At 36.9% G+C, this 24,804-nt stretch overlaps 1 protein-coding gene across 4 annotated transcripts in view; it reads right to left on the reverse strand.

Annotated features, from left to right (window-relative positions):
• FAM193A (family with sequence similarity 193 member A) overlaps window positions 1–24,804 on the reverse strand; it is a 45,601-nt gene that overhangs the window by 2,075 nt on the left and 18,722 nt on the right. The window contains exons 8-21 of one of the 4 annotated variants that reach the window (XM_057365306.1): window positions 23,048–23,125; window positions 22,349–22,462; window positions 21,363–21,475; window positions 20,967–21,209; window positions 18,881–19,034; window positions 18,595–18,774; window positions 15,372–15,623; window positions 13,241–13,439; window positions 11,698–11,970; window positions 11,065–11,347; window positions 8,984–9,170; window positions 7,214–7,444; window positions 4,557–5,400; window positions 1,575–1,656 (exon numbers count right to left, since the gene is read on the reverse strand). In XM_057365306.1, the coding sequence (XP_057221289.1) occupies window positions 1,575–1,656; window positions 4,557–5,400; window positions 7,214–7,444; window positions 8,984–9,170; window positions 11,065–11,347; window positions 11,698–11,970; window positions 13,241–13,439; window positions 15,372–15,623; window positions 18,595–18,774; window positions 18,881–19,034; window positions 20,967–21,209; window positions 21,363–21,475; window positions 22,349–22,462; window positions 23,048–23,125 (3,233 nt within the window). Of the gene's footprint in view, window positions 1–1,574; window positions 1,657–4,556; window positions 5,401–7,213; window positions 7,445–8,983; window positions 9,171–11,064; window positions 11,348–11,697; window positions 11,971–13,240; window positions 13,440–15,371; window positions 15,624–18,594; window positions 18,775–18,880; window positions 19,035–20,966; window positions 21,210–21,362; window positions 21,476–21,765; window positions 21,847–22,348; window positions 22,463–23,047; window positions 23,126–24,804 lie in introns of all 4 variants that reach the window. The other 3 variants (XM_057365309.1, XM_057365307.1, XM_057365305.1) reach the window with 3 other exon arrangements.

The raw sequence follows: 24,804 nt of genomic DNA on the forward strand, positions 1-24,804 counted from the left end.
TTAGAATCACATTTGTCAAGTTTATCTCCAAAATCCAACTGCACCTCTACAAATGTAAGACACTGTTTCATTCATCCTACTGAGAGTAAATAAATGATGAACAGAACTTTTCCATTTACTGCAGATACTGCAAACTTGAAGGAAGCTAAGAATATTCTGTAGCAAAGGTTTATGCTATAGCAACACTAGCAGTATTTAACACATGCCATATTTCACTTGTAAAACCAATATTTTGATTTTAAAATAATCCTTTAATTGGCATCACTCMGAAAAGTAATTTTTAAGACTGGAGACCATGTACCTGTGACAATTTCATTGTCTTTCACATTGTAACTCAATAAATAATCAGATATGTGAATTTTGTAGCAATAATAAGCAGCAGTTGTACTTGTATTTTGCCAGATTTGGACACACATTACATACCAAGCATGTAGGCAATGAAAACAATATGAATTCAGAAAAGAAATCCATACTGAAATTCCTTTCTTGYAACAAATGGCTTGTGCTGCTTTGTAAAATGCTACTGCTGAGTCCTAAACTATTCAATTGCATGAAACTGAGTTATTTGTAACATTTCAGACATGGCTACCATAATGAAAGGCTTACTAGATGTATTCTCGGGGAATCAGCACAACCAGACACCATTGAAGAACAAATTGGTACAGATTTCAGTTCAAATGAAAGAATGTGTGCTACACTATTTAAACATGAGCTGTCTCCTCATATTTGAGGAATTTAGAGGTAATCAATATCACAGAATATTCAGAGTTGGAAGGGATCCACAAGGATCATYGAGTCCAACTCTCAGTATGATGCACAAATCCCAAAATCAATCAAAAAGTACAGAAGAAGAAACTTCCACAATCACAGGTTTATATTATTCTTTTACTGTCACCATACCAGGTCACATTGGACTGGGGCTCTGAGCACCTTGTTCTAGTGCAAGGTGTTCCTGACCAGAGGGGTTGGGACAAGATGGTMTTTAATGTTCCTTCTAATCCWAACTATTCTATGATTCAAAGATAAGCTTCTCCTYTCAAAGACTGGCATAAGCTACTACAACTATCCCACAGTTGTACACCTCTACTTCGTGTACAGCATAAAATTCCCAGCTAACAGTTTCTATAAACAAAGAAAACAAAATCAATAAACCTTTCTGAAGTATCCATTTGGAAACTCAAACCTAATAGCTTTTTTTTTTTAACACTAATCAGTATTTGGCCTGTGTGCATAATAAAAGAAATATTCACACAAACTTTGCTTATAAATAATGGTGAYTGAAAACATTCTGAAGGTCTTGATGAGAACCCGGGAGACACATATATAATTCTGGTACTCACTTTTGTATTTGTTCAATTCAGCTACGAGCTGTGCCCACAGATCACAGCTTTGGTGATTGTTACAGTATTCAGAATGTCAGCTGTAACAGGATTTATTATGTTACAACACAGGCTTTTCTGCCAGGAGTGTTATTAACTTGTGGGTTGGTGTGGTGTTGGTTTTGCTTATCTTACAACCATGACATATGGAAAGAAGCAACAACAGCTTTATGCACAGGGATTACAGCACTTTACCTTTTAAAATACTCCACTTCTCGTTCTGTTTCATCCATTTCCACACTGTCTAGATCAATGTCTTTGGGTAGAAACACATCATCTATAAAGGAAAAAAGTATGATACTATGTTAGATTCCATGGGGAAGGGGGAAGGAGTGAGGAAGGAGCTGCAATTAAGATGTTTTTGGAGAACTGACTGAACCTTGTAGACTTTTCATTATTCATATTTATGCTGAATTAATACACACTCATAATTAAAAAGACACTTTCTAAAAGCCCTACTCTACTATCTCTTCTCAGACTTGAAGGAGTTACACTGGTAAAGAGAATCAACAGCAAATTACTGATTACATGGGCTACAAAAGATACCATGAACTATAATACACAGAAGAGAAGCCAAATTTGCAGAGGGCTTGACAAATCAGATGGCTGTTGAATGCCTGAAATTTTTTGGTCATACTACTAAAAAGGTAGCTATAGAAACATTTTAAAAACAGTATTTATAAAAAAAAAATACTTTGAAACTTCTGGGTTGTAGAGCTGCTGTACTCCCTCTAGGACATGATCCTCAGGCTGTGCTTGCCAGAGTTCAAATCATGGTAGCAACCATTAGACTTAATCTTTAAAAAAAACTATCGAAATATTTAACATATTAATATATGTCTTGAATTGTGTGGCCTCTGTGATAGTACAATATACCAACAGGCTGTATGGTGACTTTTTTGCTATCTCAGCATATAATTCTCTTTTGTACTTTAAAAAGAAATGCACCAGAATGCACACATTTTTTGCAGAAATCAATTTGAACATTTTCCTTGAGAAGTTTCTTTCTCACCACATATACATTCCAATCTCATTTCTGAAGCAGCTTTACAACACCTTCCAAAAAACAGGTGAGACAAAGAAAGTAACCAAAACTACCTGGAGTCCAGAATCCTTGAGATTATGAGAATTGACAATTCATGGTAAAAGACAGTCATTTTAAAAGTTGCATGTGTTTGCCATTCAACTTACTTCTGAAGATGCAGAAAGCCCTTCAAACATGGGGCTTCCCTAACACTCCTAGCTTTCTTCAGCCTATTTATAACAAGGAGTTAAAATACTCTGCCAGAATAAATTTCTTTAAGAAACAGAGATTTCACCAAAAGCAATAATATTCACTACCTTAACACTTCATTTTAAAACTCAGTTAAAAACCCCTAGCTTTGTTTTTCTCTTTTCATACTCTCTCAATTATCCCAGTTCTACCTTTTTTTTCTCAGTTCATTTTTAGTGTCTTTGCTAATTTGGTACATCAACACTATGTCTTAAAAGAAAATTATAATTACATGAAAAATCATGTCTTACAGTATCTTTCTTGTAGCTCTCAAGTCAGAACTATTTAAAGTAAAAYTCCAGTCCCAACTCTATGGAGAACAGCACAATTTCTTCCTGACAAATTCAGAAACACGTCATTGTATTTTTTCACATTTAAACATTAGCTTTTAAAATTTGTAAATACACTTGATTTAAGGAGACAAAAAATATTGGGGGCAGGGAGGAAGGCAAGATGCAGGAATTCTCCTACAGCAAACACCCTCCACCGCCACACTCTTCCATATTTTCTCCTTCAAATGTCTCCAGTGTTCTCCTTCTGCTCCCAGTTCTGCAGTTCTCTCTTGCTACAAATCACTGGAATATATTCTTCTTGGTAAATTAAAAAAAGCCAAAACCCAAACATACCACAATAGAGCACAAGAACTAAGGTGCCAGAGAAAATGGTTCCATACTATGGATTAACACAACATGGAAACATTTGGCATCAGATTTAAAAACAAAGATAAGGGGCTGACCCAACCCAACCATGAAATCACTAAAAAAACCCTAACACTTCCAACAACCAGGTATGAGGTTTACATTTTTGTAGCAAAGCTTAACAAATGTAAGTATTCTGAAATAGTGGCAGAGACTGCCAAGGCATGAAGGTTCCCCTATCTTGCTGTGCTTACCAGTCAGAACGGCAGCAAGAATTGTACATTGAATTTATGCAACGTTACCACCACTCAGCTACCAGGGGATCCCAGCAGAATGACCAGGTGCTCTGAGCAGACAGATCACACCACAAAATTGCTATCCCAACTGGTAATCCCAGTAGGGATCAAGGATGTGCAGGAATAAAGAGGTGCCCAAGAATGTCAGTGCTGACAAAGCCAACGGGCCAGAACTGCGAGCACTTCTCAGCTCTGGTATTACCTGTTGGATGTGCTTAGGCAAACAAAAAAACAAGCTGGAAATAACTCAAGCAAGTTGGACTTGAATAATTTTAACTCAATCTTCTACAGTTTTATTATTTCTATCTGAGAAATAAAAAAAAATCTGTTTACCAGAAGGAGTGAATATGGAGAACACATATTTACACTTTATCAACTAGTTAACAACCCACCTAAACATTCCATTCTGGCAAAAAATAGTAAATTAGGTTTTGTATTTATTTACTTACCTGTTAATGTAATTAATATAAGAAAGGAATTATTCCACTGGAAAAAATGCATATTTATGCATGAATGACCATTCCTTGACTACAGAATCCCCTTATTTTCCTTGCCTAAAAAGTATTGTCCAACCTCACGCTATACTCTTAATGCTGTATGAGAAACAATCTTGCTTTTAAAGAAATACAAAATTTATTTCAATTTATTATTGAATTAAATGATATATTTATTTTAAGCAAGAAAAGAAAGCCAGTCTCCTAGAAAGCCTAATTGACAAAACCACCCCCACACACAACCTGCAGCACATGCTTGTTAGTTGCTATTTGAACATATCCTACACCTCTTTACTAGAATGCTATCCATCTCTCAATTGTTCTAATTCTGATCACTTGAGTTTTTCTKACAACAGTTTTTCAGTTTCTCTAATTTACATTGGCAGAAATGCCTGAAGATAAAGATGTCAGACTTCTGGAWTTAAACAGTAACAATAACAAAAAACTCAAGTTCTTCAACTTTCTTACACACTTACCAATGGAATTGTTGACTTTGTCCCCTTTTTTCTTCTTGTTTTTCTTGTTCTTGCCTTTTGGTTGAGGAGAATCTGCAAGTATTAGCTTATTATTTTGCTGCTGTTCACTTGGTGATGGGGATTCACTTGTTACGGGTGCYTTCTCTTCCTTTACATGGTTCAACTGTTTTTTGTTGTTATTGTTTAATTTCTTCTCATCTTTTTTAGGTTCTGCAAATGTTGGGAGCTCTGCTGCTTTTGCTTTGGATTCTATTTGGTTTCTGGTTTTAGTCTGAATCTCAGCTGCTTTGGGGGATTCAACAGGCTTTTTCACTTGTTCAACACACTGTTTGTTCATCTGTTTTAGCTTCTGTTTGCTGTTTCCTTCTTTATGTTGATGCATAATATCAAGCAGAAAAGAGAGGGGCTCATGCTGCTTTACACTGCCCTCTTTCTGATAAAGCAGCTTTGAGTCTCTAGTGTTYACAGGGTTGGACAGTTCATAGCCCGTCTCTAAAACTGGCCTCTGCTCTGTGTGATTCACATGTCTTGACAGTGAACCRGATGAGGTTTCTATCTTTTCTGATTGCTCAAGGGTACCATTCTGAATGTCTTCGGGTGCATTTGGGACAGGTTCCTTCACTGCCTGGCAGTTCCTGGTGAGCAGGTCTGCCTTTGGACAGTCCTTACTTGTTCTCTCTTTCTTCTTTTTCTTTACAGCTCGCAACTGTTGAAGCTCTTGGAGCCGTTGTAATTCCTGTTTCAGTCTCTCTTCTTCCTCTTCCTCACGCCGCCKCTGCTCCTCAAGCAACTGGTGATGCTCCCTCTCCCTGGCTTCAGCTTCAAGTCGAGCTTTTTCTTCAAGCTGAAAAGCAATAACAGATTTATTGAAAGTAACAAACATTATGGAAATTAGAGGAGTTTTAGGGATTATTTACTTCTCTCTATGAACGTTAGAAATCCTAGATGTGAACATAAGAACATAGTTAACCTGTAAGTCTGCAGAGCAAGCAAATAAATATACAAAGGTTGCTCTTTAAAATACATTACAATCCTTTCTCTTTTCCTATTTTCTATGTTTCTGTAACTCATTTGACTGTTGTTAATACCAACTATTAATCTTTTCTTTGCTACTGCTAAGCCTAACAAACTGTCAGTTTTCCATATCCGCAAGACATTCAGCTTCCTGCTCAAAGACTGTGTGTATTACTAAGGTAACTGAAATTTGCATCAAGTTGTATCATTTACCTCTTCTCTTGCTATGGTAGCAGAGTTGCTCTGTTTCAGAGTTCAGGAATGTTAGGAAGAACAATCATTAAAAACACTCTGCACCAAAACACTAAGCAAAAAATAGTTATATTGGAAATCCTAAAAAATTCTAAGGATGGCAGTTTTCTACTGTCWGCCATTAGTCATTAACCAAAATAAAGACATAAGGGATTTTTGACAGCCAATGCCCAAAACTTGGCAGTGCAGCATTGACCTTGCATCATTAGCAAAATGAAACCAAGCCATACACTGAAAACAATCATTTATTTCCTTGCACATTTAGAGATGCCAGTTTGGCATTACTTTTTCACAGTTACAGAAGTAATTGAAAAAATGCTATGAGAATTTTCCACTTCTTATGCTCAAACTGCACTGTAAGAGCAAASTGAATTTTTTTTAAATCCTCAAGATGCTGAATAGTGCTACAAAATTGCCTTGGGGTGACTAATAACCCCAAGACAAACATGAACATAAAGAATTTAACTTGTGAACATCAGRTCTTCCGAACCCATGGAAGCATTTATAGAATGACGAGGAGTGCCAGAAGAAAATCCACAAACAATAAAATATTTACAGTGTAATCACACCAAATCAAAAACATTCAGCAACCAATTGTGCCTTGAACTTTATACTTAAGGCTGATACTTGAATCGCTTTGCTTGTTCCAACTTTTAAAAAACGGGTATTTCCTCTATTATTCCTCTTAGGTATTTCCTCTGTATTATCCTCATCAAATACTGTTTCCAAAAAATAATTTCACTGTTACACACTGGAGTTTTTAAAAATATTTTTTGCCAATTTCCATTTGAAAGACACCTGTAATTTTTTTTCCCTGCCTCCTCTCTGCAGCTTGCCACTCGTGGCTGGGATAACCCTTTGTGTCATCACGTGGCACAGCACTTAACCTCTGTCAATCAGAACAGCAAGGTGTTCAGTGCAATTATTCTAAAAATACCAAATTTCAAMTCTTCCTCTCTCATAAATGCACTGACCTATGTTTCCTGGCTTTCTAAAGAGGTACTTTATCTAAATCATGATTCCAGTGCACAGACCCTGACTTTCTAACTTCCCCCACTTTTAAATGTCAATGCTACAAAACAATAAAATTTTGTAACCTTTCTTACACTAAGAAATAACTTCCTGAAGTGTATGAAATTACAACATAAAGTTGACTTCCACCAAAACACATGAAAAYGGCATTGTGAGGAATCCTCCCAGTCTAGTACATAACTCCTCAGGTAGCACCAGAACAGGTAAGCCAGTTCTGGATAAACAAACAGGCAGTGTATCACAAACTACAAAGAAAACAATTACAGCATTAGGATAAATCACTATTCAGTGGCATACTTAAGGAGAGTGCATAGATTCAAAAATGTGAGGTCTAAGATAAACATATTTTTATGTCTTACCTTTCTTTGCTTATGCCTGGCTCGCTTGGCTGCACGAGAACTGCTTACTGGTTTGGTTTCAGAGCTGTTTATAAATTGTAGCAAGTCTTCCACCTTTCGATGGTCAACAACACTTTCCCTTTCAGAGATCTGATCTGGCTTCTTCGGCTGTTCCTCTTTCCTTTTTGTTAAACGTAAACGAAGCTTTTCTCGCATTTCTGCRTAATTTCTACTGGTTGGTGCAGCTGGAGGCTTAAGGACACAAGATAAAAATTTAGTGATTAAATAGAAAAATTTCACTGACTTAATGCTTTTCAGATTTTAAAATTTTAGATGCCTCCAAATAGCACAAAAGGGCCAAATCTGACTATCAAACTTATTGTTTATATATGAAGCTAAAGTGTATTTAACAGGCAATAGACCTGCCAGAATTGGTGCTGGCTTCTGAACTCCATTTTCCAGCTGAAAGAATGGCTGCTCATGAGGAGGATGGCATGAGTGAGTAGACAAAGAAATAACCTCTAAAAGCAAGAAAAAAACCACTGACTTACACTTCCATATTCTCTTGTGATTGGTATACCATATTTGAAAATTCAAATGGAGCAGACATTTGCTGTTTTTATTTCCTCTSAAATCTGTTTCAGAGTTTGGCTATACAGGCCTCTGGGCTGTAGCTGTGAAGGGCTGATTATCCAGCACCAAAGCCTGCCAGCATACCCTCCAGCAGAGTCCCATCAATAACTTAACACTGMTGCAAGTGCAATCCTGGCATCATGTTTCATATCAGTATTCCATCCACTGCTTATTCCTCTCAACTCCTCATTCCTTCTCCCCTCCTSATGCCTCCCTCTCTCTGCTCCTGTACCAGACCTGGTGCTCATCTGCTCACAGCTACACCAGCTCACGTCACAAACCAGCAAAACAAAGCCTATTAACTTAAAAATCCTGTCGTGTTCTGCCACTTCAGCAAAATGAGTAACTTACTGTGCAGTCAGATAACTAGCAAACACAAATCAAGCATGGACATGGTGGGAACAGGCAAGGAGAAATGGGATCCCCTCTCTGGCCCCTTCCAGTCACAGGGCAGGGGCTATTAATTCACTTGAAGCACTAAGATGAAACTGCATGTGATCAAATATATGGCAAATAAACTTTTTCTTAGCTTTTACTTCAAATAGGAAAAATTCCAGTCATTTAAATTGTACCAGTGAACTGATAATTAACACAGGTCACACATAAATTTACAATTTAAGAAAAAAAATTAATATGTTATATTTAGGTAAGAATCTGGGGGGTTTTCTCTTTCTTTCCCCTTTTAAAAAAATTATGTTAAAGGGAATGCAAYGAGGATTGTTATTTTTACACATGGGACACTAGCTCATAAATTGCCACAAAGATTTAAACTAACACCCTATGTAAAGTGTACTTTTACCCAAACTCATCACGTTAATTGTAAATACAGTACTACRGAAGAGCAAATGAATTTTGGAAAGTTACTTAAATGGCTCAATGCCCCTGTTTGCAGTTTCACTCAAACACAGTATATATTATCCAACTCCGATGCTTCCTAAATCTTTTAGTCATTTATATTGCTCTTAAGTGCTTTCAACTGGAAAGGTTTATTTCAAGCCTTCATTTCAAAGATGAAAATTACTTTTTAATGCCTTTTGTAACTTCTTGAATGAGTCCCAATGCCATCCCCTTACATGCAGTCTGATAAATCACATGCAATCAATGACAAATAAGTGATAAAAAAAGCAAACAAAAGCAATTTAAAATATAACAACTTACTCCTCCATGGCCGAAGAACTCACAGTAACAGCAGTCACAGTATTTTCCTTCCTTCTGATTTGTGGAAGTTGAGGTACTGGAGCTATGCTCTGAACAGCTATCTTCATCCTGGCTCTCCTCTCCATCATACTGCTGATGATCATATGTGTTACTGTTCTCACAGCGATGGCCCTCACAATCGGGATCACTATGTTAAATTAAAACAACAAAGCTTATAAAAACTCTAATGATAATAAATAAGGTATTTAAAAAAAAAAAACAAAACATACACAGTTATGTCTGCCTCCATCAGAAACAACAGTTCTCAAACTGGGGTATCAGTCACCAGTGACATACCAAATCCTAAAGCCTTCATCCACTAGGTTGCAAATGGAGACATTCAAAGCCAAGCAGCAGGATAAAATGATAGAGGAAAGTGATTTATAAAAGACTAATTTAGTGACTCCCTGAACAAGCTGCCTAGAGAGTGAGTTTCAGAACTGCTCTTCCTGGCTTTAAACAGGTAAAGCCTTTCAGAAGTAGTGACTAGTTTTTCTTAATTAAATGCTTTTGAAACAGCTTCCTATCTCACCACCTGCAGCATGAAGAAAGTTTCAAATGCAGYTGCAAATCCCCTGGTTTTAGATTGATGTTCCAGCTCTTCACTTGAATAAAAACATCCAAGGTCAGCTAAAACCAAAAAGTTCTCATAACCGTCTCTGCGATTTGATTTTGAAGAGGAACTACTAGCACATCTCTTCAATAAACAGGTACATGGCAGCTGATTCCCCAGAGCTCTGTGTAACTGTGCACACATTACTCCTGCCCAGTTCTTCCAAAATTGATGTGATTTTGCTTCAGAAGAAAGTGGCATTWAAAAAAACCCTCTCGTATAGCTTTAGTATTTCTTTGTTCTTATGCTAGAAAGGTGACAATGGTCCATTGTCTGTCTTATCTATAAAATGTGTATAAATCATCTTTCTAACCTCAGTCCCCCTTCCCAGAACGCCATCACTGCTTCTGGGTTCTCTCCCAGTTATTTTATTTTTTTTTTTTACAAACTAAATGTATCATGCATTTTTTTCATCTCCAGCACCTGGAGATGAAAAAAAGTTTGATTTCTACTGTGTTCAATAGTCCATATTTAATTATGTCTCTGCACTAGGTAAGAAAATTTCTTTACAAAATTTCAATTTCTCAAGGATGGAAGAAGTTATTTACCTTGAGGCAAAAGTTACTTATCTTGAGATATCACCAATAAAACCAGTTGATAACAGATATAGGGACATTTTTAGAGGCATTTACCAAACTCTACCTACATCTAGCATCATCTTCTAAAAACTTACAGTAACCAGGAGACTACATTCATAGCATCCATGATCACAGCCCTACAGGTCACAGAGACCTTAGAGCAATGACTCAGCTGCTTTTCTGTTACGCCTCCACCCTTTAGACACATCAAAGAGCTGGCACCATTGTCAGCCTGCCACAGCATAACACTACCAGAAGACAGCTCCACCAAAGTCCTTCCTRCTTCCAAGACCTTTGAAAACCTTTGGAAATCACAACATCCTTCCACACAAAAACCACAGTATAAATGGTAGGACTGATATCCAAGAAGTCTTACGCACAGTCAGGAAAAGGTGTCGCTACATGGCAGGTTTTAAGATCATATATGTCCTCTTTACAGTTTGAGCTAAATTACAGACTAAGTTTTCACAGCTTTTCATTCCTGCTTGCCATGTAATGCCAACATGACAGAAAACAGGTACRTTACACAAGAGGTTTGTGTCTCAGCAGCAGGAGCAGTCATTACCAGAAACGAGAGTAAGAACGAATAGTTTGACTTGTATAGCTCAGGTAACAYTTCTAAAAGTGAGCAAACATTTGTTTCCAAGCCTCTAAATTCAGTAACTGGACTTTGCAATGGAAAATTTGTGGAATCTCACACCAAGTCACRTCATAATTATCTGCACTTGGTTTCATTTGCTGAACACAAACAYAGCTTTCACAATACAACCAGTGGCAAAGGAAAAAACATGTCTGTATTTTTATTTGCCTTCTGTCGTAAAAAAGAATAGCAAGAATAACAACAAACCTACCTGCAGACACTTGGTGGGGCACTTACAGAGCTGTCTGTSGTTGAAGTAGGAGGTGCAATTGTAGTAGGACAAAGACCTGAATGAGGATCCACAAATCCAGGGGCTRTTGCAGCAGTTTTGGGGAAAGAAGGAGCAGCAAGATTTGGAAGGTGTGGTGTAGAGGCTGGAGACAGTGCAGCAGGAGACAGTGAAGGAAGGGATGCTAAACTCGTAGGACTATTTCGTGGGGCAACTGGTGCAGAATGTCTATGGTCCTCCTTATTAATATTGTGGAACACTTCACCTAAAAGTGGGAAAAAAAGAAACCACTTRCTATTAAAAATAATTAGTAAGTCTCCATTAACTATCCATACAATCATACAAAATACTGTGCATTCTCAGCTTCTGTAAAAATCAGCAGTATTATTTCAACACTTTTCTACTACGAATTTCAAACCCTAACATCAAGGCCTTCCACAAAGATCTTCAACCCAGGAGTACACAGACTAACTCAAGAGTAAGAACAACAGCAATTAACAAAAATCATCAAGATACATAATATTACTAAAGTAAACACTTGCATAAATCTTTATGGTTAGCTAAAAACGTACTTGGGCCAGTTACTGAAGCTCTATGTGAGTTACAAATCCTTACCTATCGATGATGGTCTCTTGGATGATACTTTGAATTGGTTGCTGCTTGACTGCACTGTAGTTGCTGTGCAGGAGACAGAAGAAGTGGCAGAAGAGGTTGCCATGACAACTTTATTAGCTTCCATAAAGGCATCCTGGAAATTGTACAGACATTTCTTCTTTGCAGCATTTTTTTTCTCTTTGCTGTCAGTAACTGCTGTTGTTTCATTGCTAGATGTAGTAGGAAGTGCTTCRGGTCTTATTTCTGAGAGTGCTGGTGCTAATATATCACTCCCTTCAATTGAAACACACAGAGTCATTAAGAACCATGTATTTACTTAAGTGTCCTTATAGGATTTAGAATTAAAGATTCCATAGTTCAGATGCAGACACAACATTTTGTTAATGTTGGCTTAGTAGGATTAGTGAAGGGAACCCTCCTTTCCCCCTCCATCCTCCCAAACATTACAGCTGTAACAAAATGTGCAGGAAAGTCTCAGAGCAGAATCATAACTCCTAAAGATACAATTCTAAGAATGCTAYTAAATGTGTTAACAAGTAGCAAAAAATCTACAGGTATCTTCATCCATTTACAATTTAAAAATTTTAACTGGACACCATTTTACATGCTAACTACATAGTCTTCAGTATCTGAAGTCCAAGTTGGCATGCAACAATTAGAAGATGGAACCTATCCTTTTATCAGGATATTTATAAACTGATAAACCTTTATTATTTGAAATTCTASTTAACAGAAACACCTTTGTGATAGACCTTCCAGATGAGTCTGCCACCAACCATCTGTTGGAACAGCTACCTATAACTACATTTGTAAATGGGTGAGCTGTCATACTGGGGAAGTTTTCTGAATGATTTTAACATCTTTCTTTTTAAGTATCACTGCAGTAGCTTGACACAACTTCGCAGGAGACGAGTCTGAAGAAAAAAAAAAGCCAAAACACACAACCCCCAAGCTTCCTTTTTCAYACAAATAAAATTAAAAAGGCTTTTTAATATTTGTTAGGATGTGAATGGAAAGATAGCTCGCTCTCTCTCTAATTTTGTTTTTATCCTCTTTCACTTTAACCACTAGGATTTACAAAGGCTTCCTGGCTTAAATTCATCTTTTTCTTGATTTATGCCTCTGTCTTTCTGAATGATACTTCAGAAAGTGCGCACTATAAGAAGTAGAATGCAGTACCACGTTACCAGTGCTCTTACTACCCTGTAGAAATAAGGCAGGCTTTTGTGGTAGAAGTCTGGAAGTTAATATAAGTTTCCCTTTCCTTTCATTTCTTTGCAATCCCAAAGTTCTGAAGACAAACATAGCTCTACACTGACCATAGGTGAAAAATAGCGAACTATTATTCATTTGTCTTCAGCATCTTCTCCCCCAAACATAAGAATTTATTTTTCAATTTTCAGCCCCACTGGAGTAGMAGTGGCAGCAAATCTGCCACAATCCCATCTTACAAAACCATGGTGATAAAACTTACCATTCCTGAAAAAAAACATAAAACATAAGGCTTTAAACTAGTCAGTGTGAAGTAGTAACAAACCCTCACCAGGAATTGTGTCAGGCAAAAATGTAGCAGGATTCCAGTTCTTGTCATTCATCACCTCTGAACCCCAAAGACTTATAAATTTAGAGCTATTCCAATCTGGAGTGCTCCCAAAACAGCTTGGATAAATATGATCTTGGAGAGATGCATTGAATACTTGATGCTTGTTCGTATGATTCTGAACTGGAGCTGGTGGTAATGCCTACAAAAACAAAGAGTATTTTCTCCATTAATATTCTGTTTGCTTACACAGTCACTCCAACAGCAATATTCAAACCACAGTGTTTTAATTGGGAAAAGCATTATCAAAAGCATAATAGACAGTATTTCCCAGAATGATAAAAAGACTGATTTGTTGATTATTAATGTGGATAATATATTACACAGACTGTATGTACATGTTTTATACTCACAAAGCATTGGTTTTAGAATCAACTAACTGATGAATACAAAATATCCAAATCTCAAAGAATAGTTGTGTTAATATATAATTACAACCAGTATTTGTATGAAGTAGAAATTGTTAGGAATTACTACCTTTCAAAGCACAAGCTGCCTAAACTAATCTTCTCTGAARGGACAGTCATTACCACAGATGACAATTGTGAAAAATGGACTACAAAYACTTCAGCATTGAAAATAAGGGCAGGAGAAAAAGAAACAGAACACATAAAACAAAAGTTGAGTATTTTCTTCCTTTTTTTTTTTATTTTCAGGTCTAAAATGGTTATTTTAATAAATTAAAATTAATAGGCAAGGAATACAGCCTTTCCTTTTAAGAACCAACTGGGAAAAAAAAGAGAAGCACACACTTTCTCTTGTTTTATAGAGACAGGTTGTTCTGGCTCACCCCATTTCTACTGGCTGAAATTATACACATTCTAAAATGACCTTTCCTCCATAGACCTCACCCAACACAAGCATCACATTCAAGTACTGCCACCTTTAAAAAGGCCAAGGAAAAGTGAGTTTGTTCTCTTTTTATACTAGGTTTGATGCAAATTAAAAGCTATGCAGAAGTAGATATAGATATTAAAAATATCAGTTGAGTCCAATGAAATTTCAGACATGGAACTCATAGCCAAACAAACTACCTGTGTATTAGTCTCCCTTTTTTATACAGAAGCATTTTCATTATCTGACTAACATGGGAGGGGCTGGAATAAACTGCTTTAAAGAAAATTAATATATATGGGTGCAAATAAACACTTAACAAGGTTTCAACAGGACAGCAGTGGGCTCTTGCTGGCATGCTGCAGCTATGGAACAGAGGTAAGGAAGACATGAAAACCTGAAGTGGATATCAAGGACAAAAAGAGCAAGTAACAGTCACCCTGGTGAACATTTTACTCTCCTTGCAACCACAGGATCACTGGATCAGACCAGAAAGAGATGACAAATGTGTACCTAACGACAAAGGCTTTGCCCATCTCAGCAGCACCCACAGTTCAACTGCTTTAAATAATATGTGAAACAGCATTCCATTACCAGGGATGCTTGGTTTTGACTGTCATTTCTGACAAGCTGTCACTTGGTCCCAATTCTTGTTCCATACCTTTCTCTTGTTTATTACTTACAAGCTTAAGGTAAAAAAATTCTGCAGAACCTGCAGAAAAGCAAGTTCTCTTAAAAGACAAAAAACCCCTTACAAATATGAGGCAAGACTATGTCTCTGTATCCTCAAAAAAATCCCCAACAAACCCCAACCAAAAGCAAAGAAGAAATCAATAAAATTTTGAACTACAAATCTCAGAATATTACTGCCAAAATGGAACACTAACTTCTTCTGATAAATACAAAATTAAGATTTAATTACTCCCCTCACACTGACTGAAGTCCCATCACTTCCACCACTCAAGATTCATTTGACTCAACGTGCTTTCTAASCACAGTAGAGACATAACCAGTCTTCCTGACAAAAAAATACCCTCAGCCATTCTGTACGAACCTTCTGGCAGATCTGAATCTGTCTTACTCCCTGTCCCTCACCATTCCTTGCAAAAGAAATACTATAACCAAACCACAATTCAAAGCAACTTTCAWCATCTCACTGATATTCAGTCATGCTGGTTTATACTAATGCACAGAAATTTTTCTGGGATGAGGATGCATCCATCTCCTTGGTCAGGTTTACCTTGTTGTGTGTGAAGGGAGAAGCAGTGTACAAGTTGGGATGGATAAGTGGACGAGGCAGATGAGGAATCGTATGCAATGGTATATGTCCATGGATGTGAGGATAAAGATGAAGTGCAGGATGTGCAGGTTTTTCAGGATTCATAAACTGGTGCCCAGCAGGCAGGCGTCCTGTTGCAAGTGCAGAGGCTGTTAGTCCTGAGGCTTCTTGTTTGCAAACGTGACATTCACATGCATTTGGACCTTGGTCAGCCTGTAAAAACACCCAAAAACACCCATTAAAAATTAAATCTACTCAACAGACACAAAATCTTAGTAATCAGTAGTATTACTTCATTTTGCATACATCAGTTAATATTYTCAGAGCACCCATATAATTCTTTTTTTTAGTATCAATAAAAGGGCCTTGGAGTGAAGCAAAAGCCCTAGTGAATAATCTTAAACTTACTTAAAAGAAGACCCTAAAAACTGACAGCATTTCATACCACACATTTAATGTCCACTATCAGTGACAACAAGCAAAATACTGATACAAAACACTGATACAAACCTTGACAGCATTTGATCATTACTAGGCAATTACCCCAGTATAAAAAGAAAAAAGTGAAACTGGATTAATATTTTCCACAATTTTCCAARCATATGGAAAAAAAATACAYGTAGCAAGTAGTGGTAAGAGTTGATTAGGTGATAAAACTGGAAGCAGTCCTAAGCTGCATTAGGCAGATCACAAACAGCACAAGGGAGGCAATATTTCCACTCAGTTCAGCACTGCTGAGACCAATACCAGGCTCAGTTCCAGGCTCCCCAGTATGAGACACATGGACACAGTGCTGTGAGTCCAGTGAAAACCACAAAGATGGGAGCATTTGTCAAGGAGAATGTGAGCACTAGGACTGCTCAGCCTCAACAGAGAAGACTCAGTGGGATCTTATCAGAGTGGGTTCCCTGACTGGTGGGGAAGAAGAAAGAGGACAGGGCCAGACTCCTCTCAGTGGTATCCCATGAAAGGACCAGAGGAAATGGGCAGATTGAAATACAGGAAAATTCACTCAAACCATTCACTAGTATTCCCCATAAACCATTCATTTGTGAGAGTGGCTGAACACTGGAACCTATTACCCACAGCAGCTCCAGAGCCTCCATCCATGGCAATACTCAAACCCCATTGGACACTGGGCTGAGCAACCTTCCCTAGATGATCTTGCTTTGATCAGAAATGCTGGTCTAGATTATCTGCACAAGTCCCTTCCAAACTCAACTATTCTATGATTGTGTGAAACTGGTATTTCTCATAAAAATTTCATAATTGCACCAACCACTTTAGAAAATCCACACTTCAGAAACTTGTAYCAATCTCAAGTTATCATCAGCTTTTGTTGTCTCAAAAGAACTCAAGATTTCAGAAGAAGAGCAGCCTGGGAAAGAGCAGCACCATTTCCCTCTCTCAGTTCATTAGTTKTTCCTGCCACTGTCATCTGACATTTCACTGGAAGATAATTTTACCAGAAGCAATATATACTTATATACAGAACCATATATGCACAGAACCAAGAATACTTCCCAATTTCTCTTYTCCCCACCAATGTGGCAGTTCATATTTTTCCAAAAATGTAACATTAAGTACTAGCTTTCTAGAGAAGAATTGACAGGTGATGCTCTTCTTAAATATGCCTTCCTCTCAGAAACAAGTMACTCACTAGGCTTAAAAGCATTACAGCCTTTAACACAAGGTATATTTTAACAAATAACAAGAGATTTCATAAACCAAATATAATGACTGAATTAGTTTTGCGTATAAAGAAAACAAAAAAGCCCCCCAACTTTATAATAAAATAAAATTACTATTATCCAGAAATCAACACTAATCTACTAACAAATGAAAATGGAAAGAAGATTTCAAACAGACTCGGGAGACTAAAAACTCAATTTGACAAATTCTTTGGTATGGAAAGGAATCCAAGAGAAATAGAGATAGTGAACAAATTAGCAATCCCAAGAGGCCATGCCAAAAAATCTCAAATTCGCATGACCTGTGCCAGTGAAATTGATCACTTAAATACAAGACTATACTACTCAGCTCTGATTAGAACATCAGACTAAAAAAAGAAAGTCATTAAGAGTTCCTCAGAGTCATTTTGAGAAAATTCTTCTTCCTCAAAGAAAAGAGAAAGGCTAAATCCATCTTTTTATCTTGCATTTTAGTTTGCTTCCCTAAGGCAAATAAACTTACATAATCTCATTTGATTTTCCACAACAAATACTGAATCTCTTCACCAGTTTCAAACTAGCCTGACAGAGGTGTCACCCCATGTAATTTTTATGGCATTGGTCAGCCATACATAGAAAAAGCCCTTGACGTACTTGCTCAAAGACAATTAGTTTAATACTCTGAACACATGAAAACATACTTCCAGTGGAAGGTCTTAAAACATCCTAACCAGAGGATAACGTCTACTGGGAGATGACTAATGATGCTGTTTAAGCTCTTGAAGGTGCACCAAGGTGGATTTTTTTGTGCAATAAGAAATAAAAGTGACAGTCTCTCTCTAAGCAGTGAGCCTGTGTTGTAGCTGCAGGGTAACTCAGATTGAAATCCATGTGAATATAAAGACAAATAACAAATATATCGGATACTTTGCTTTGGTGCTCAGCTATTAAACCAAACACTGCTACTTGCTGAGCAGATAGTCTAGGCATGGTTCTCTAGGTGGTCTAACAACCTTACAATTAAGAGCTTAATAATCTTAAACCACTAAAAACAAACAAAAAAATCAAACACCCCAAGGCCCATGATGTAAGTCATACAATAGATTTAAATGCACAGGAAAAGGTAGTTGACAAACAGAATATGAGAAAAAAAAAGTGTTAACTAAGTACTCATAACACCCACTCTCCCACCCTAATTAATTTCAATAACATAACATTCATATTTAGCAAAGACCAGGTTGTTCTTCCCTGTTATTTTACATTTCTCATTTATATGGGGAAGAAATAAGCTTTTTTCCGTTTTCCTGAAGTCACTTTCAATGTAACTAACACATTTCAGGTTTTGAGTAAAAGGAGATTATTTGACATGACAGTTCTGTTAGTTGTCATACTTACCTACTGAAAACTTCATACTTTCAGTTAAAAATATAATTGATGATGTAAACATTTTCTCATTTGAACAGCCACATTTCAGAAATTAATCTACTACAAGGGTTACTTTTAGATGACTGTACCTGCTGACTGGGGTAAGAAGGTGGTGGACTATCCATTTTTGTTTCATCTTTCCTTAATGCCCTTTTTCCTAGAGACATTTCCTCCTTTTGAGTCCCTGGTGGTTCACCACTGCTCTCCCCATCTGCTTCTTCATCATCAGCTTCTGAGGAACTACTGCTAGTACTGCTCACCTGAGGAGACTGGACAACACAAAATCATTAACATGGGGACATTAACAAGGACAGGCATCTCTCCAGTGAGCACATTCAAATACCAGAAAAAAMTAGGACACTGTAAATGCTGTACCTCATCTTTCAATGCCATGTTTTCACCTCCGCCGTTTAGCTCGCTGTGGATTCCATTCATGTTGGCTACAACCTCGGCATCGTCGTAATTATTCAGTGGGTAGATATCAGCAAATTTTGCTGATAATGGTGCAACATCATCATCATCACTACCACTGAGGGGAAAAGAGGCTTAGATAAATMATAGTTCTCAGTTATAGTGAAAGCAGCTAGAATACCAAGATGAAATAAAGTTGAGGGCATCTCTTGTATAAATGTTCCAATCAGGAGTCAAAGGATRGTCTTCCAAATTGCTCAACTGAATTTACTTCTTCAAGCAAGYAAAATCAAGCAAATCTGTCACATAATCTACTGAATGGAGGGGTCACATGCCTCAATGACAGACTTGATGAAAAAAAAAGATTCTTGCTGGTTTGGGTAAAGTATTTTTCAAAAACTGTTTTCTGACTAAGAATCTATGGAATTAGTAATTCTAGGATACTGATGACCTTTAATGCAATGAAAAAAGCCTTATGCCATTGTCTTCCTTCATAGACATAGTGAAATGGAAAAAAACACACCATAAAATTCAAAATTTTCCACACATTAAATGTTGCACCGGTAAGAATGGAACACTGAACACATCACAGTAGCTCTTAAATTTCTCAACAATTAGTTTGTAGACAATTCCACATCTGCATGCTTTTYAGAATCTGCTCTAAAATACTTAATGGAATTTTAGCCTACAGATAGATAGTAAAAAAAAAGTGCATGTTTAATTACTCATTCCAAGGAAGTGTTGCAAAGATTGGTTAGTTCATGCTRCTATAATAACCCAGAGCTCTTAAAAGAACTCTTAAACTGTGCACTTAATCTTGTTGCATTCCATAAAATACTSAGCCAAAATTTAATTACATGATGGCACCATTAGGCATATTTTAAATGTGTGATGAAGAAATAAAACGSAGCAGATAGTATGAGACATAAAATGGCACTTCCCCAAGGAGCAGTGGTATTTCCCTAAAAATAGGCTTGTTACAGTAAATAATACTTGGATTCAACTGCACTACATTCTGAAGAGACAAACTGAACAATTTTTGACATTTCAACACCAAGACTACTGAGAGTTTATAGAAATGGCAAAGCACACACTTAAGAATATGTAGCTATTTTCAAGTGCTCCCTGAATGGGYTCAGAAACTAAAGTTCTGTAATGAAAGATTAAACCATTGGTGGCAACAGATAAATGTTCAGAGGAAATGGAACATAGTGAATGACAGTCACCAGAAACATCCCACACATATGCACTGTCCCAATTCATCACACTATTAGCATGGAACACTAAGGCAAATTGCCCTGACTGTACCTACAGCAGGTATATCATTAGTGTTCCCATCACTCAGGTACTCAAAGTGGGAATTTAAAGTATTCATTCAGAATATCACACGACAGATGAGACTGCTGGCTAGCTGTGCCCATACCAAGTACAAAAGCCAGCCTACCAGGACGCTGTAACCCTTTGGAATTATGAAGGGGTGGAAGTCCACCATTGGACTAATGCTTCAAATCCAATAGTGACGATGACTGSAGGGTAAGAAAGTGGGTGGCAGATACTTCTGACAGGGACCATAATTTTTGATCTAAGACTCACGTTAATGTAACTTCAACAATCCTAAAAGCCATATAATAAAGGCTTTTTTGGAACTAAAGTGATTCATATGAAATGACAATCCTCAAAGAAATGAAAGCCAGTTCCCWTGCTCAATTTAGGAAAGCCTGACATTTTAACAYGATGCTCTAAAGTTGATCATAATCTGATGYCCTTCTAATTGCAAAGAAAAGGAAAGTGCATACTACAAACATTTCTAGCAAAACTGTTAATACAGTATCTTCAGAAGTTTTCAGAAATTTGATAGGATTTTTATATATATATAAATGTTTGCACAACATACAGCACTGGAGTTGTGGTCAGCTGAACACAGTACCATTATTAAGTAATTTTCTGAGGCAAACTAGCATTACATAATGATGGCCTGCCAATGTCATTTGCCTGCTTCAGTTCCATTCACTACAAAAATTACAAACAGGAAAAAAAAAAAAAAACTTACAAAGTTGGCGCAGAACCATTATCTGCGAGGATCAGTCTGGGATGTTGCTGAATTGTGATAGGTGAGCTGGAACCCGATCCTGAACTCGCTGAAGACATACTGGGTGGGCGGATCTCAGACAAGTAATCCGGAGCAGAATCAATTTGTAGTGGTAACTGGTTAATGTGGATATCATCCGTTATGGGAGAATCCATGATGCCACACGTCAAAATGTGTGAAAGGCTGCAGTCATCACAAGTACATCTGTTCAGGAATTAAATTACACATTTTTATGACCTTGTTTAACTAACATTTAYTTAAAGCAACCACACTCTTTGTTCCAATAACGTATTTCTTTTTTCCTTGAACAGTAAAGTAATGATTTATTATGATTTCATACTAAAAACAWCAGCTCACCTTCTTCTATAATTACAGTTGGGACAGTCAGGCATGCTCAAACGTGATGACAGCATGTGTCTCATTGTGTCTGTGAAGTTGTTCTCCCCAGATAGTGCTTTCTTGTTATTAAGCTGAAGTAAATGGTAAAGGCAGTGTTTTAGTAGTGCAAGTCTTCCCATTAAAAATTCAATGGCACATAATGACAAGTTACATAATCAAAAAGGGCTCTCTGGGCAAAGTAATTTAAACGCAGAATAATCCAGAATAATTTCATGAAGGTGGCATTTTGGTAACAAGTGGAAAAGGAAGTTCAAAGTTAAAAACAACAAACATTTGGCATCAATACTCTTCAAATAAACTATGCTTTTACTGTGAAATAGAAAAGTGGACAAGTCSATCTCCTTGACTCATTTGTACATACATCTTGCATGGTATTTCTGCTGATGCATTCTGAACTTGAGCAGTTTTTGTCTTGTTTCATGGTAAGCACAAAAGGACACTGCTGACAAATGGAGAAAGCAAACTGACCCTTAACTTGCAAAACAAAAAAAATCAGGACAAATTTGGTACCTACAATGGTTTACAGTCAAGAGTAGCTGCCCAAAACAGGACTTGACTACATTAGTGAAAAAATACAATCCAAATAATCTCCACCTGGCAGAAGCCTAATCCTGAGAGTACCTAATTTCATTAGATACCTACAAGTCTCAGGTTAAACAAGGATGTGCCTAAGCTCCCACTTCYATGGATGCCCAGACCTGATCCTTACCTAAGCAGCCATGGTCTTACAGCACACTTAAGGCCAATTAGGATCAAGGAAAAAGAGGATTCTTCCTCAAGTCCTCTGAGGAGACCTGTATACCAGATGTTCTGAAGATATGGTTAACACASGCTTATGGTCCTTACAGGAAAAAGTACTTACTGATGACTGCTTTGAGACAWTGCCAATTTAAGCTTAAGTTTATTAAAAAGTACTATCATACTCTCTCTGGCTCATGACTAACGTTTCTTTCTGCATACTGGTACAGGAACGGAGAGGTTCTCCATCCAGAGTTGAGTCTATCCGAAGCCCACTGTACTCTTATGGAAAGCATGATGCACACTTGAACACTTCTAGGCTGCAGAAGAGAGTACTGAGTCTTAAACAGCAGTTTTATAATAGGGTAGAAACTTCTACTGGCCCCTCTCTGRTTACAGCTTAAAAAACAGAACATAGCTCTGCTCAGCCTTTTCCCCCACAAAAYAGATGCAGGAGCTACATCCACAGTCTCCACAGGTGGAATCATCTGTCCTGATGCTGAGGCTCATACCCCTGCACATACACAGGCACTTGTTAAACTCTTGAGCACAATATTCCCTACCATGTACGTCAGGACAGCTCCACACTCAATGTATTGGCTGTTTTGGATCCCACTCTAAGGCAACAGAACTCCCCTTTTTTTACACAAAGATTGTAAACACCTGGCATTCAGTCCTTAGACAACAGTGGTTACATTTTACCTTCAGTGACTGAGATTACATACTCTTATCTGCTCTTCTTGGATCTCTCTTTTCTGTATTTTAGCTGATCAAATTTCATGGCTGGCATAATTGCAGAATTAGTTTGCACAAAACTAGTACAATATATTACACTCAAGTTTGCATTTTACAAATATATGTGTAGGATTACTATAACTTAGAATGGTATTAAAATAAACTCCTACCTGCTCTTCAATAAAMCGCCTCTGTTTAAAAAATTCCCAGTCTTCCTTTAGCATGCGTTGTTTTGTTTTCATTGCCATCTAAAACAGAATTTGAGGAAAACTCAATGATTTAACAATAGAAAACCTACTTGGTTGTGAAGTTGGCCTATCAGTTTCACTAAACCTAGCTTATTTATATTATTCTGCAAGTACTTACACACTTAGTCAACATGAAATGTATTTTATTTGCTAATAATTTGAGTCACTTCAACATAAGATTTTACATTAATTTACACAATTTTTCACTTGGTTTTTTTCTAGTTACTCCTTATGTTAATATTTCTTTCTGTTGAAAATAAATTCCATTCATAACATTTTTAATAAAATGTGATTGATATTAAATACTCAACATCTGAGATTCACTGAAATCCATTAAAATCTAGAGATACTGGATTTACAGCAAGGCCTGCTCCCAACTTCAGGTGTAAACCCYGAAGTACCACATGTGGAACTAATCTGCCACAGAGTCAGAAGTATCAAAAGTAGTGACCTYGACTAACTTCATTTAGCACATTTATTCCTCAAAGTTTTCCATGCCCCTTGATTTATCTAAGGCTGGAAAAATATTTTATAATTATTTGTCTCTTGAACATATCACTACAAATGCACATAGAGTCTGTAACATTTGTACACAATTGATATTTTTCTGTTTTAGTAAATAAATTGACAGAACACAAAAGCTTTCATGAACTTTAACACAACAAAATGCAAGAACAAAACTCCTGTTGTATCTTACATCATTTTAACAGCTTACTTCATCACTGAGGAAAAACAACTATCTGGATTATCTTCCACAACTTTTCTTTTAAAATTTACCYAAATAATAATTATCATCATCATGATCTATCACCTTATAGAATATAAGAAATTGCTTCATAAAAATAGGTTAGTGAGCCAAAGACCAGTAGGTTACACCATTAGCAGCATTCTTTTAATCTTCAAAAGCATGCCTCCAGAAATTCATACCTGATCAAAAGTTTAAAGTCCTACTACTAAGCTAAGTATATTATTGCTATTATCATTATTTGACTTAGGAAGATGAAATTTTAAGCTGGGGATCCGAAACAGCATTAAGAGGTAAAATTATGCCTAATTAATTTCTGAAACTGTGGATTTGGATTTCCTTTGCTCCAATGAGATTATCCTAACACCAAAAAAATGAGTTTACAATGTCCATGTTTGTTTGCAAATAAAAAAAAAAAAAAAAAAAAAAAAAAAAATAAAAAAAAAAAAAAAAAAAAAAAAAAAAAAAAAAAAAAAAAAAAAAAAAAAGCACCCATGAAATATTCTTAAATTTCTCATACCATTTCTAAGATACACTAAAAGTAACTGCAGAGCCTCTGGCAAGCAACATCAGAAATTTCACCCTGGGTGCACTATCAGCTCCTGAGAACCCCTGAGCTATATATATTTAAAGTCAGCAACACTCACTGGTTTAGCTGCCCTGACACCTGAACCCTCACCATCAAAGTCAGCTACCTCCATTGACTATACTTTGTAAGAGAAGACTTTTCATGCCAGAGAACATTTAAAACAGCCAGTGCATTAACTGGGAGCTGCCTACTCAAGCCTGCCAAGAAACTGTCAGAGCAAACAGCATGGGACAAGTCCTGCTACTTGAGCATTAATGGGAACAGGAGCTGACACTCAAGTTTCCTTACTCCCACCTTCAAAGCCTTTCTGATACTCCCTGTCTATAAGTATCTTCAGTTATCGAT

The sequence above is a fragment of the Malurus melanocephalus genome, unplaced genomic scaffold (assembly GCF_030028575.1).
Source record: "Malurus melanocephalus ecotype Western Australia unplaced genomic scaffold, MMel_1.1 scaffold_50, whole genome shotgun sequence".
Taxonomy (NCBI): domain Eukaryota; kingdom Metazoa; phylum Chordata; class Aves; order Passeriformes; family Maluridae; genus Malurus; species Malurus melanocephalus.